This window comes from Phasianus colchicus, chromosome 10 (genome assembly GCF_987193195.1).
Source record: "Phasianus colchicus chromosome 10, bPhaCol1.hap1.1, whole genome shotgun sequence".
Taxonomy (NCBI): Eukaryota; Metazoa; Chordata; class Aves; order Galliformes; family Phasianidae; genus Phasianus; species Phasianus colchicus.
This window is the reverse complement of record NC_143445.1, coordinates 8,654,974-8,670,442: the sequence shown is the minus strand read 5'-3', so window position 1 is coordinate 8,670,442 and position 15,469 is coordinate 8,654,974. Positions and strand designations below refer to the sequence as shown.

General features: G+C 37.7%; 1 protein-coding gene across 4 annotated transcripts in view; it reads left to right on the top strand.

Moving 5' to 3' along the window:
* Positions 1 to 15,469, top strand: part of PAX3 (paired box 3) — a 64,056-nt gene that overhangs the window by 46,904 nt on the left and 1,683 nt on the right. For all 4 annotated transcript variants that reach the window (XM_090147221.1, XM_031596393.2, XM_090147220.1 and 1 more), the window contains exons 6-8: positions 1,246 to 1,411; positions 2,538 to 2,752; positions 14,801 to 15,047. In XM_090147221.1, the coding sequence (XP_090003347.1) occupies positions 1,246 to 1,411; positions 2,538 to 2,752; positions 14,801 to 15,047 (628 nt within the window). The remainder of the gene's footprint in view (positions 1 to 1,245; positions 1,412 to 2,537; positions 2,753 to 14,800; positions 15,048 to 15,469) is intronic.

Here is a 15,469-nt window from a genome sequence, read left to right as displayed (position 1 = left end):
CTCTGAGACCTCACTTACTGTTAACAAATACTTCTACTTGTGGTTCAGCAGATAGTGTGCCTCCTGCCCTTCAGACTGCACTGCCTACAGGCTCTGCAGACGTACTGTGTGAGACCTTAGGTCACTGTTACTATCTTTTCTAATTGATCAGCTGCAGCTGCTTCACTATCTACAATTATGAGCAATAACACGTCTGCTTGTTTACAAAATGAAAAAGCCTTTCTCTCCTGCAGTTGTCCTTCTCATGGAAAAGGTTTCACCTAGAACACGCTCTAAACCTGCAGCAAGGCAGGTCTGGGCACCCTGCTGTGCCTGCCTGCCCTTCAGACTTGTGACATGTAGACACCACTGATACCAGTATTAACCTACATGCTGCAGGTCTTATTGTCTGTGTCAGTAAGATCTTGTCTCCTCCTTTCTTGTATGTAATAAGAGCCATCAGAGGCTTGGAAAACTTAGAGCATGAGCTGAGAATGATGTGAAGGAATCACTTATTAGTAGAAAGCAGATTTATAGCTGAATTTTTCCACTAATCCAAAACCCATCTGCTTGATACCCTGTTCTGGGAACAGATTTCAGAGTGGTTGGTTCTGAAATACTGATCTAGTACTGAAATTCTGATCTAGTGTTAATGTTGAGTTTATTGAGAGATGTTTTGTACATGTGGGAATACACGAAAACTTGCTGGGTGGGCTTTGTTTCTTTGTATGTGGAGCTTTTGTTTTTCAAATTAAAAGCTTAAAGTTCTGTTGATAATTAGGGCAATATAAAATTCCAGCATATAAATATAAGCACGTTCCAACAGTGCTTCAAGGGATGCTGCTGACTTGTCAGCAATTTGAATGCAAAAGCAAAACAATTCAGACCAAATAGCTTTGGCTGGCACTCAGATCAAATGGAGAGATGTTTTCCCTTTCTCATTAAATCTGGCAGTAAGGACAGTGATTAATAGCTATTAAAGGCACTAAAGCTTGAAAACATTAGTCAGCTTCTTTCTCTGGAGGCTGTAGTTGAGAGAAAACTGGGCTTTGGGATTCCTGCTTCCTGTCTGTTGAACCATGAAAGTGTGTGCCAAGGGCTCTTTGAGTGTCTAGGAGCTCTGAGCTGATGGCAGATGTGCCCAATGCACACCTTCTCTTGCTCTCTTCTGAGACACTGATTGCATTTTAAATATGATGCTATTATTTCTGATGCACCTTTATTAAATGTACAGAAATCAAATATGCCTAATTAAATCATTTGTAGGTCTGGTTTAGCAACCGCCGTGCTAGATGGAGGAAGCAGGCAGGAGCCAACCAACTGATGGCTTTTAACCACCTGATCCCAGGAGGGTTTCCACCCAGCGCCATGCCGACTCTGCCGACATACCAGCTCTCTGAGCCGTCCTATCAGCCCACCTCCATACCGCAAGGTACAGTAGCAAACAGGTACTTGGCTAGAGAGTGCTACTGGGGCCTTCATGTGTTGATCCACTGCAGAAACGTTTTCTTCTCAAAATATAGAAAAAAGGACATTGGCTACTTTAGGGACTGACTCGCTGATGACCTTGCAAGTCTGCTTATTTAAAACATGTAAGGATTCTAATTTGTTTTGCTGCAAGAAAGAGCTGGTTCCATCTGAAAGGTGCTATCTTTAGAGAAATAATAGCCTCATGCATTGCAGAGGTGTGGTGTGAAAGATGCAGCAGTTGCGTCCTGTCCTCTTTGTTGCTTTTGATGGTGATGCACTGAAACTTCAGTAAGTACTCCCAGCTTTTCCCAGTGAAAATAATCTGCAATTAAGACCATTGTTTTGCATCAGATAGTAGCAAGTCTCAGCATGGTAAGAATTTGTCATAACCTTACCAGAAATTCTGTGAATATTGGTAGACTGGAGCAAGGGAAATAGATCTTTAAATCTAGTCTTTACTAGATTTTGCTGTTAATAAGGAAAATCCTTACAGGAGAGATTGTATAAACCAAGTTACCATATCCTCCTTGATCTCTCTATGAGATTTTTATGCTACCTGCTGTTGAATGTTGTTGCCAGATTATCTAAGGAATGGAATTTTTGAAAGCCCAGGACTTTTCCCATCCATTGTTAGTTTCACTACAAATCACAGCAGAATTTCTGTGCTGTGACCAGAAAGGGAAAGCCTGTCTTCTACACAAATTAAGCTTTTCTTTTATATGTAAGCTTATATGTGTGTATGTACGTGCTTATATATAATGATATAAGTCATCTAAAATATATTTTTTTCATATGTTATATATAATTTTGTGGTGTCAGTTCTAAGCAATGCACTTGCTGAGAATTGTCTGAAAACTGCGAGTCTGTTTTGGCTTTTATGGTCTATTTAATAATGACGATTTCATGGAATTTTTATGTAATTTTACTGGCCAGCTAGATATCTAGCAGTGTTGAAGGCTTACCATTCTATTTAATCAGTACTTCCATGCAGGTTCTGATGAAATGATATCAAGTTGATCTTCACATAATGAACTTATTACACTAGAAAAAGAGGAGGGAAATGATCAACGTGTTTCTTTTCCTTCCAGCCGTGTCTGATCCAAGCAGTACAGTCCATAGACCTCAGCCTCTCCCTCCAAGCACTGTACACCAAAGCAGCCTCCCTTCGAACCCAGAGAGCAGCTCTGCCTATTGCCTACCCAGCACCAGGCATGGATTTTCCAGCTATACAGACAGCTTTGTGCCTCCGTCCGGGCCCTCAAATCCCATGAACCCTGCCATTGGCAATGGCCTTTCACCTCAGGTCAGTCCTGTGTTTTCAGACAGAGGATTTGCTGTATACCAGAACCAAAGAGTCTATTCCCTCAGGCCACAGTATAATGAATTGCCAAATTTAAACCATAATGTATTCTTTATATAAGCCACATGATTTCAGTTTGCTAGTTTCCTTCTTTTTTATTTTTTTTCTTCCTACTGGCAGAATCAAGAGTCATAGCTTATATTTAATTTCAAGTGATTTATAAAGTAATCATGCAGGGTTTGTGTTTATATTCAGTTGTTAGGCGTTGGTAATGTACTGCTATTTTCCTGAAGAATCAGTGCTAGGTACAGAAAGTAGATCCTGTAGCTTTTGCGTGAACAAAATCTCTTTAAGATAACCTCACAAGGGTTTTACCAGATCCTACGGGAAAACTGCAGGCAAGTGGTGCTAGGAGAGTTCTAGGGCTGAACACTACACTTTGAGATGAGCTATAATCGAGTTATAAATACATAAATTAGGAGCATTACTGCTCTTCGGCAATGTATAAATGCATGACTACCATAATTGTTTTTCTAATTTGCATGAGCTCTTCTTAGGAAATCACGTTAATAAATTGCCTTGATAATTGAGTGTCAAAAGGTTGGTTAAATTTTCCTACATGAGGCATCTGTTTGAAGCTGACATTATTAGTTAAACTTAAATAGACAGTAGTTTATTTTATTAGCGCTTTGCCCAGGTGCTCGGAAAGAGATGTCCACTAAATTCTGAGAAGTCACAAAGAGGATGCAATCTATAATTACAATCAGGAATCTCTTCAGGGCTGAAAGTGAGAGTTTTAACGGCTTTATCTGCTTTCCACCCTTTTTTCCTCGAAGTGGTTAGAAAAACAGAGAGAAGCTCAGAATGACACAAATGAAAAGTGAAAAGACAATTATACTCAATTACACACTAATCACCGACTATCACCACTGCCTAAGCAGGGAGAGGGCATTCTAATAGGCAGAAAATGAGATTTTAATGGCACAAAGGGTGGCCAAAATAACGACTCGTATATCTTTGCCTCCTTCGTTTTCTTCAACTTGTGGTTTGCATCTTGGGAGTACAGTTCCTGGTTCCTGTGCAACGGTGATAACTCTGTGCAGCTGAAAAGTTCAAAGGCACTGGAGTTGAAAAGAATGAATAACAAAGGCAATGAAATAAACATTTTTGCCCAAAGGCAAAAGTTCATAAACCCTTTTTTGTAACAGTAAATGTAATTAAGTTTCACAGATTCCTATAGCATAGAGTGGAGTACAAAACTTTATGGCTTGAAACCTCGAGAAAAAAATACCAACAGAAAAAACAAACGGATGTACTTCCAACAAGACCTGAATGGATTTTGTTCGAAAGAATTCTCATTTCTAAATGCAATCTTCAACAAAAGCCATGACTTTTTTAAAATGGTTGGTTTCATAGTGTGCAAGGCTTCCACAGTTTGGATATAAATATCTTCCTAGGATTGAGCGTTAATCCATCAAAGGTAGTTGTTAGTGTCAGTTTAAATGTATGTTGGTTCTGGCTATGGAAAATGTGATCTTTTTTTTCTTTCACAAAGCTTTTATTGTCTGTGACACAGAAGTTGAGCGCAACAGTAAAGAAATCTTGTGATGTCTGGGCAAAGCGGAACAAAACAGTGAGGCCAGGCTTCCTCCCCCCAAAGTCTTGCTGATTTGAGGTTTGATATAATCAAAAGGAGATTCTGGAGCAGATTAGGCTTCTTTTAATCAGTTGCTGGGCTTCTTTACACCCAGCTCTGTCTTTATGCTATGCAACTTCTGCTGTTTTTTTTTGTTTTTTAATTTTCTGCTCTAAAACTTTTTCTGCCCTGGTCTTTAGAGCTGCTGTTATTCTGCACCTAGTCTGTTTATTTTGCACCTTTACCAGCAAGTTTAGAAGGAGGCTGATCATTCAGAAATTGATGGTATGTGTTCATCACTGAATATATACAGGTGATCGCTTATATTCGCTTAGATGTTAAACAGCTTCTTGACAATGGAATGATGAACCTGACTGGCTGATAAATATCTTTCCATCACCTTACAGCAAACAAACAAACAAACAAATGAAAAAGTAGCCCTAAAATACTCATGTATTGTTACCAATAGCACCTCTGAAACAGTTTTGGGGCCTAAGTGATAACGGAGACACCTTGGGATTAAATGACATACCCAGGGTTTGTGTCTACAACTATTCTGTCTTCTTTGTTGCATAAAACTATTCATAATGTGAAACAACTCTGATTCCAGAGAAACAATGATTGTGCTTTATGCCTGAAGGATGAGACCAAGACATTGATCACATCAGTGCTATGCTACTGAGTGTAAGATGTATTTCAATTGGTTTTGAGGGGTCCCAGAGGATCCCCTTGCTGGGCTTCCTTGGAACCTGTGCACCACAGGTGTCTGAGTGTAGCCAGGAAGTTTAAAGCCAGTTCTGCACTGGTGATTTTATTAAGAAAGAAACAGGAATTTTGCTGTTGAGTGGGCACGTTGCAGTGCCCTGCATGTGTGTGGAATTTAGATGAGAGTGAGAGGATCATTTTGCTAGCTGGTGGATTTCTGACCACAGTAAGTCTGGGTGTGTGAGCAATTAAATCATGTTTCCACCCATCAGTGTCTCTCTCAGAAAAGCACTTTGGATATACTGTGAATAACTGAATTTACAGTGACTTCAGTGGGAGGGAGAAGATGGGGGCTTTGTCTGAACCCAAATAATCTTTTGTGAGTAAAAAATAAAACCCTCAGAATTTGCAGAACAAAATCTAATATTAAGATTTGTAGGATTATAGTCTTACCAGACTTAAACCTCCTCTTCCCTTTTAATTTTTGTTCCAATTGGGGGTTTGACATGCAGACCTCTGGGGATGCTTTATTTGCTGTGCGGGATGTTTCCTTTCTAACGTTGTTCTTGGTATGATGGACTGACATGTTGTTCAAGGCAAGCACTGGGTGAAGCACAGAAGAAAAGGGGAAATGACTGGGGTGCTGTAACTTTATTTTTATCACTTCAGCCATGAACTTGGAAGTTAGAGAACTGTACATCTTGCTCAGTTTTAAGAAGCAGAACTTAATGTAGCTGTCTCGCAGGATGGTAGTTTACTGGGAAATAAAATGGTATTCTTGTTCATAAGAATGAGAGAATAGGAAGGGTCCCACCTGGTTAACATTCAGCCCTTTATTACATCGTAGCAAAATCTGCAGATCCCTTCTGGATGATGGATGGCTCTCATTGTGCATCTGGTTTCCTCGCTACCACCTGGCTGTGGTGAGAACCTGGCCTGCAGACCTGTCGAAGATAGGCTTCTGCAGGAATAAACTAGTGATGGATGTCTTGGGGAACTGATAGCTAGGAGTGTCCTTATTTGTATCGAATAGAAAAACAACCAAACCACAAGCACTCCATCTCAGCCAGCGCTCTATAAATATAATGTCAGAACAGAGATTATTAGTGTGTAATATATGTAAATCGCACATTTTTTATGTCTTCTATGCCTATTATGCAGCTTCTTGGCTTTCATGCATACATTTATGGGGATATTGTATTTCCTTTTCAAATTAGGTTTCAGTTGCTTAGTGCATTTTCTTTTAACAAAAATTGGTTAACTCGGAATTGTTAGGGAACAGCATATCTGTAGGTTAATGTGTGTGTGCAGGAGTTGAGCGTGCCTCTGAACTGCCACAGCACTTTCTGAGTCCGGCATTAACAATCACCCTGCTTCTCTGGCTGTAAAGCAGAAGACGGACTGCCATAACATTTGTCTTGCAAGAGCTGCAGGTGTTTGGCCTTACAAGAGAGCAGATTGTTTTTAAGACAGGATTTCAATATTTTGAACTGCTTCATTTAAGACAAGGAAAAGGTCTTTTCCGGTGTACATGGGCATCCCTTGACCTTGTCATGTGCTTTTTATTAATGTCAAAGCAGCACAGTTTGCCCTACACAGTTTGCAGGTTTGGAAACGTGCTGTTTCTAGCTGCTCGTAGGTTCAGAGTGAGCAGCAACACTGTGCTCACATTGCTGCCCATGAGGCTACTTGCTTCCTGCAGTTAACTTTTAGGATACTCTGGTAAATTTTTAACAGAGAAAGAACAAATGTGTACAACCTGTATCCTGCTGGACATCAGGTTTTCTTTTCCTCCTTGCCCTCTAAAAATTTCTTACCTCTACTTCTTCCTTATTATCTTTAACTGAACCTAAGTAGTAGCTCTAAAGACTGTACTTTCTAAATGGAAAGAGGATTGAATGTTGAATGTGGAGAAGACCACAATATTCTTGAAAATACTTTGCAGTTCTCATGCAATTACCTGGAACTCCAGACTAATCTTGATAAGAAAATTCCAAGCGTTTCTGTGAACAGTAGTAAAATTGCCAGCTGTTTCAGGTTTTCTTTCTTTTACTGTCAAAACATTTCACTGCCTGAGTTTAAGAATTAACTTGTAACTTCTCCTGATGAGATGGATCCTAGGTAACTGGCGTTAGTCTTTGTAAGCACTGGTTTTCATTAACCTGAGGCGTAGACCTGGCGGCAGCTGTCGAATCAGTTAGATATATTCATACTGTCCTGTTACCTCTGCTAAAGAGAACGTTCTGTTAAAGAATCAACTTGAATTTCCCTATTAACAGGGCAGGAAGAAAAAATACAGATGTTAATTCATTATGCCTTTTACAATACCTTCTACTTGCTATGCAGCTGAAAACATACTTTTTAGTTCTAAGTTCCTTACCAATCAGAAGCTCATGTTTGGCACAGTGATGTTGGCTTTAAGAACTCTTTACTTAATGACCAAGAACAAGTCAGGGATTTCTCTGTGGGGAAGAAAGTTAATTCACATGACATAATTTTAATGAGAGCAATTTTATTTTATTTTTAGTAAAAATAAATACATTAGATAAAAGAATGAAAAAGTTCAGTCAGTGGGATTATTTCTGTTTCTGGAATATGAGATCAATATACGAGATTCAATAGTTTCATAATTGTTACCTTGCAAAAATAATATCATCGTTTTGTAAATATTGTAATTATGAATATAAAATATATTAACATATTCATTATATACATAAATTATATTTATTAGTATAACTACAACAATAAACTGGTGACCTTACATTTTGAATGCCCATCACAGTTCCCTTCCCTGGGCGTTTTTCCAATTTCACCTTCCCCTTGCCAGGATGTTTTCAAGGGCAGAATGCAGCCTTCCAAAACAAGTCTGTTCTTACTGCTCAGACATCTGAAAGGGAGGGGGGGGAAGGGAAAAAAACAACAACAACAAAACTCTGGGCTCTGCTGAAAACGTAAGAGTAAAATAACACAATATGCATAAACTTATCAGTAAGTACTGTGATTTTTAATCACGTTGTTTTTCACACTACAGCCGTCAAACTGCAGCAGATTTAGAGTTCAGTGTTTGAGGTTTTCTTTCTGAAGGTGCCTTTGTGTAGGCACTATAAGAAGATAATGCTTATCCGGAAGCTTTGACAGTTCTTAAATTAATATATTTTGAAATAGTTTATGATTCTGACTGCTAGATGTTTGTCTGCTCTTACACCTGGCTGCTGTTTCATGACGAATCTTCTTCAGGTAAAAAATTTCTTTCAGAAATGAAGCCTGAGTTTTTCCTACCCCTAAGAACTCCCATTTAAAACAAAAAATTATGTTTATTTGCCTCAGAGTTCAAAACACAAACAAAAATGTTTTAGCATAAAGCATAATTCCCGATATATAATAATTCTAAAATTTTTGAACAAATCTTTATTGTAATTTCACATCTTAGCTTTTTTCTTTTTTTTAACAGACATCACAAGAAACAAAATAAGCCTTATTTTGTACCCTGTGATACTGAAAATTTTAGAATTCCCACAGGACTGACTCAGCTGTTTCCACAATAATTTGTATCACTTGCAATATACACAAGATGAGTGTTTAACTGCACTGCAGCTTTTAAAGTAATGTTTTGCATTTGCTGCACATAGGCTTTAAATTTGAACCACTTAAGAGAAAGTATGATTTAGTTCTTCATAGAATATGTGACTTGCATGCATTGGTGAACTTTTAATTCTTTAATGAATTTATGAAATGAAAATATCTACAGGAATGTAAGTACTTGCATATTTATTCAGTTAATGGCTGGTACATGAATGAGGGCTTTGTTATGAGTAATCACTGGTGGCTTACTTAACTATGTTCTGTATTTTAGATTTCCAAGGAAGGATACTAAAAATATGATAGTATGATTTGGTGAAAAGCCTATATTGCAGTGGGGATCAGAAAGAGCAAAATTTAATCCATAGCAAAGTTGCTCTAGAAAGCAATGCCTCTCTTCAAATGCGTAGGGTTCAGTTTGCTTCAAAATTTCCAACCCCTCAAGAGAGGAGTGCCTAATTTTTTGGATCGTTTTTGCCAGGATATCAGTAACAGTAATCATTTCCTTGTAAAAGAAAGACTGAGTGCTGAGTCAGAATGCTAAAAGGCTTAGTCTTGCCTAGTCAAAATAGCAAAATGTTGGTGTTTGTCCTGATGATGATTAACCTGGCATTAGAGTCCTGGCATAGACACTAATGGAAGCCTCATGAATAAACCCTTCCTTACAGGTTGGGTTACTTCAGCAATATTTGTTTGTCATCTTTTTCACATTTATGGATAATATTTCTTTTAACTATTTGGCAAGGATTTTTGTAGCAACTTCCCCTTGGTTGATCCAGCCGTGTAAGACCATGTAATAGCTGTAATAGGGCCAAACGGAGTTCCGTGAGAATCTTGCTGTAAAAGCTTCACAGATCACATCCCCAGGCTTTCTGACAGTGACAAAGTTAACTAGTGTTTGAATTTAAAAGAAAAGGAAAACAAAATGGTTTTTGTTTGTCTAGCTTCCAGAAAACAGAACAGTGTATTCTAGTTGTGAAGGGAAGGCATGTGCGAGTCCAGCTGTCTCCAGTCTTTTTGATGATGGCTGGACTGTCTCTGCTGTGTTTTGGGTTGAGCAGTAGGTGAGAGAAGAGTTTACAGAGAAAGGAAAATCTAACCCTATTCTATGAACAACTGTAAGTAATATTGCCATATTTAACAATCTAAACTCACAAGCCAGTACCTACAATCCCTAAGACTGCCTAACAATTTTGAGATATTAAGTATTTATACTTAACTACATAAAATATATATAAATAATATGTAATAGAAAATTGAACATATATTCATCTTTGGGCCTTCTATTTTGCCTTTTCAGTCTTAACATTTTTGAAGCTTCTCTATGCAACAGGATCTAGAGAATTTCTCTTAATTATTTTGATAGAGTTACCTAGTCCTGTGAGTCCATGATCTAGTGCCTGAAAAAAGGCATTCGTTTAGAGACAAACTGTGGTAATGTTGTGGACATCAGTAATCTCCTGTAGTTAAAAATATAATTCTTGTAGGATCAAGTTATCCTCTCAGTTGTCCTAAATGGTACACCACTGCACCTTCTCTGATTTCAGTGTAGCTACCACTGATGTCTAGTGGTGTGAAATCAGTATGAGGCCTCGTTTGATTCAAGTACACAGAAGGTCAGATCATCGGATCTTCAAAGTTGGTGTATTTGCTCCTATTTTTATTAACCAAGTATTTGGTTCCAAGTGCTTGCCAGTTGGCACGGAATTCTTACTCTTAGGTTTCTTCATATATCCAGCAGAAATATTCATGTTTAAGAAATGAATCTGAAATATAGTTCTGTGATCCTATATGTATAGATCCATGTAGCTAGTTAATTTTATACAGTCTACTAAAATCTGCCATTATAGTACAGTAGGGCAAACATTTCTACATGCTTTACAGTGCAGTATTTTGTTTGTGAGAGATTTTTCTGCAGTGAAAAGAGTTAACAGCAGGTAATGCCATTCATCTCAGAAGGAGTTTGAAATTTGCAGTGTTTGTGATGAATGAGGGTATCTGACCCACATCTGTTTTACATTAGAATGGAACATTGCCCTGACATCGTTAGGAGCATTTGTCAAGATTCCCTGGACAGAGCTTCTGTAAATTACATGCTGCAAATGTGTCAGGGTCAGATAAGAGGATATCATTAACTCCACTAAAGTTTACTCGTGATTCTGTCAGTTCAACTTAATACGTTAACTGACAACAATTTTCCTTGAGCTGTTTCATTAAATCTTTCATTCACAGGAGGGGGAAAAAATGTATCACTGTACCCAAAAAATACTGCACATGTTCTTTTCTCATAAATCATATTAATTGCAGACATGGTCACAAAGCATATTAAATGCAGGCATGCGTAAATGAATTAAAACATATGAGAATTTTATTGTGCTTATGGTAGGTCCTACATCCTAAAATACCGACCACATTAATGGGCATAATGCTTCATTTTAATGGAATGAGCTTTTTCTAACTTTAATGGACTTTATTTTGTTAATGATAGAAGTATTTTCTAACAGCTGATAGTGGACCAGATGTTGTGTACGTGGTGTTTAAGCTTTCATCACTCGATTTCTCTTCCTCCTGGATCATAACTTTACCCAGTGATGCTGTGTCAACTCCAACAGCTAGAGACTTGTTCCAGTGAATGTTTTGGATGTTTGGGATGTGCTCCATGAAAACTCTTCTGTAGAGTTGACTTGTTACAGTTCATAGTGTTCTTTTTGATATTCCTAAATACACCTTCATTTTCTTCTAACAGAATATACAAATAACTTTATTAATTATATAAGCTGTCTTTTATTGTATAAACTCAAAGGTTACAGATCAACATTTTTTGTTTTTAAGGAAAACAAAACATGGAATGTAAACTAGCCTAAATTTTTGCATTCATAGGAGTTATTTTCTAAAATAAATGGAACAGTTACAGCAGCATTTGGTTCTCGATGTTAGATCTGCCCTTGATTTTTCTTCTTTTAATTTCTTTGAGATCTAGATTGGTGAGGGTGACAATTACTACTTCAATTTTCCCCAATTAATTCAGAGGCAAGTGCACATTTTCCGGTAATTTTAATGGCATGTGGACTGAATAAATGTTTTGCAATGGTTAGTGAAAAAAAAATCAGATCTGTTTACCTATTTATTATTATACTGTTTAATACTAGCAGAAGATCTGAGTTGCAAAACACAGATCTTCATGTGTCTGTTTATGCTACTAAGCTGAAGGTGCTGAGCATCTCGCAGACGTGACCCATTGATGGCTATCTAATTGATTAGGTGAAAGTCAGCCATGCCCTTCCTGTAACTCCTTGTATGGGTGATAAGGTCATGGCACATACCATATGAAAGACTTTTGCCCTAAGGCTACTTCCCTTATAGCTTTCAAAACAGACATAACCAAAAATCTAATTATTTAGATACTAATCAACTACAGCATGATTCCTAATGCTTCTGAAGAAGACATTTCTACAAAGATGGTTATCCCAGTTTTCCCCACCTCAAAGATAGGGTGCTGTGCCAGTTCTTCTGCAGACTGTCTATTAGGAGCATCTTATAAAAGACGTTTAATGGCTCGTACTATTTTCTGATTTAATTAAAAAAAAAAATGGCCTGGGTTCTGTTCTGTTGAAAATATTAAACAGAAAAGACTTAAGTTACTTAAAGTGTGCAGTTGGCAAAATAGCTATTTGCCCAACTTAGCAATCCATCATAAAACTCCTGGTAGAGATGGTGTATGTGATATGAAAGCTCATGTGCAGAGGAGTGGCATCGGGACTCCAGCGGGGCTGTGAGGGCAACATAAGCTGAGGCTGTTCTCCCTGCTTTTGAACTTGGAACAGAACATGGTAAAATGCCGTAAATACTGGGACTACATAGGTGCTATACAGGAATGGAAAGGGCTGTGCACTTATTTCAGACTTCTGATAAACCATGGATGTTTAAAACTGCAGTCAAAACCATGATGCTTGTGCCAAAGTAAATATTTTTCACAGCAGTAATTTTTAACATAAATGTTTATGTTAAGATATGTGGGGGTTTTTTGGTGGAATTTCTTATTAAGTTCACAACCTTAATTTTAAAGGATGAATATTAATGTAACCTATGTTCATTGAAAGTATAATGTATCTAACATTATATGCTGCTGATGCAATGTCAGTTTGTTAAACATGCTACATTTTCATGATCATATCACTTTCCAACACTGCAAGAAAAATGTGTGTATTTCCTAAAATAGCAGAACTTACTAAAATAATCTTGTAAAATTTGTATTACTTTTCAGAATTCAGTTTGAAGAGGAAAGGTTGGGAGTCAAGTAATCTCAGCTTTTAGTGGTTTTTTTTTGTGACAAAATACCACTCAGGTTGCCATTCTAGTATGATGATTTCTTAATCTCTGGTAATTCTAAGGATTTTTAAATTGTGTCTCATTAATCTCAAATTCTTTTAGCAGGTTTTTGTGCCTTGAAAAAGTGATTTGAATTAAGTATAAATATATACACATATAATATAAAAAATATATATAACTTTCCATACCTGAATCCAAGTTCTTTGTGTTTTTAACTTCAGTGCTAGGATTTCGCAATGAGATGTGCTGAGTGCATCTCAAGACATGATTGATATGTGTGATGCAGGCACCTGGGTGTTACTTTTTGAAATCCTCTGCTTATGCCTCTTTTTTTCCTTATTAGACATGTAAGATCTGGATTTGTCTTCCTTCCTACTCTCTAATTGTGATCCCTGGGGCTTGTTTCATTTATTGATTAAAAACAAACAATTCAGAGTTTGCTGAGCTGGGACTATGAGCTCCCTGCAACAAAAATCCCTCTTCCATTGCAATGGAAAATAAATACAATTTGAGAAGGGACACCAAAACTTTCAGTACCAGACATATTTATATGAGCATGGCTTTATTCTTCACAAAACAGACTGCAAATTTAATAAGTTTTGGTAGGTTAGGATAAGTACAGAGAAGCAAAATGATTATCAAAAAGCATGTGTCAGATATTTGTAATCCTTTTTTGGAGGAAGACCAACTTAAAATTATCAGGTTATGCTGTTTTGGCAGAAGCTGTACATTGCCCCTCCATCTTAACCTGCAAATTGTTCTCAAGCTTTGAAGTGCAACTTCGTCCAGCAGAAGCAAGCAATTCTCTCAACAGAACTTAGTTGCAAAATGTGCTGTAGAGATGTGCTGGGGATGCAAATACGCACCAGCCTATAATGTGAGTGGATATTTGTAAGTCAAAAACTTAGCACTGCAGCTTCCTTGACTCCTGTTCATGGTGCTTTTGAAATCTTTTGTGCTTTTCTACTGAAAATGACAACTTAGAGGACTGAGCCTTTGTAGAGACACGCACATATTTTCCCATTAGCTCTTTCCATTTAATCTCAATTCACTTGTTGATTTTATAGCTGTGTATGGGCAGCTTATTAAAGGAGTCACAGCACAGTTGACTTGAGGTCAGTCAGGACAGCCAGACCATTTCTGTTGTCTCCTCTAAGTCAGGATTAAGTTGAGAACTGGTATAATGAGCAGCACTTTTTTGCATTTCAGATCTTCAGACCAGCACGCAGTGTATCCAGTGACAGGAGTTAGGGCTTCTCTGCCTCTTCCCACACATTTATGTTCATATGTTCTTGGTGCTGGGATTCTTTGTTACTTCTGTCAATGGTATTGCTGTGATTCGCTCCAAATTAATTTCATTTTAGAAGCTGCCGATTTTATATAAAAAAAATATGCATGTAAACTTTTTCATAACTTTTCTGCGTTGCTAGACTGTGCAGAACTGCACTGGTGAAGAGTCGCTATCTGTTTCTTATTCCATTCTGATCGAGTTCTCAAGGAATAACCATCTGCAGAAATCCTGGTTGAGGCACAAGATCAGACAGACAAAGATCACAATAGTTTTTGACATTACTTTTCCTTCTTTGCCCTCAGTATTGCTTCTTGTGGGTTCCTAGTCATCAGTTTTTATTTAGAGGATAATACAGCTTTTTCTGCTCTTTATATTAGTTAGCATACAATCTATGCTTTAGCTAAGTCTACCTGTTTTAGGAAATCAATGAAAGACTTGCAGACTCCTACAGCTCCAACAACAAAACAGTTTTCCATGTGTTTTTACTCAATTATTCTACCTTTTATTTTAGGTAATGGGACTCTTGACTAACCATGGTGGTGTGCCTCACCAGCCCCAAACTGATTATGCCCTGTCCCCTTTGACTGGAGGTCTGGAGCCCACCACCACTGTCTCAGCCAGCTGCAGTCAGCGGCTAGATCACATGAAGAGTTTAGACAGCCTGCCTACATCGCAGTCCTACTGCCCTCCAACCTACAGCACCACCGGCTACAGCATGGACCCTGTCACAGGCTACCAGTATGGGCAATATGGACAAAGTGAGTACTGCAAAACAATAATCATTTATCAATTGTATGTACTTTTTTGTCTGTGACAGAGAAAATTACAGGAATAGATACTAATGGCTGACTGCTACTTCTCTCCAAAATCAAGTGGAGTTCAGTGGTGAGATAGCTGATTGTTTGAGCAAGATTTCTGCTGCATAATTATTTTCTTAAGTGATGTCAACAACATCTTGATGTTATTAATTGTTGAGACATGAAACCTGATTGCCATTAGGTAAAACATAAGGGTTGTCCAAATCGAAATAACCACTGGCATTCCATTATTAGAAACACATGTTCTTAATGAGGCCAGCTCAAGAATCATTACAGTATATAATCCCAGATACGTAGAGTTTTGTCAAACTTGTCCCAGGAATAAAAATATTAGTCCCTTTCCTTTGATATATCAATATTAA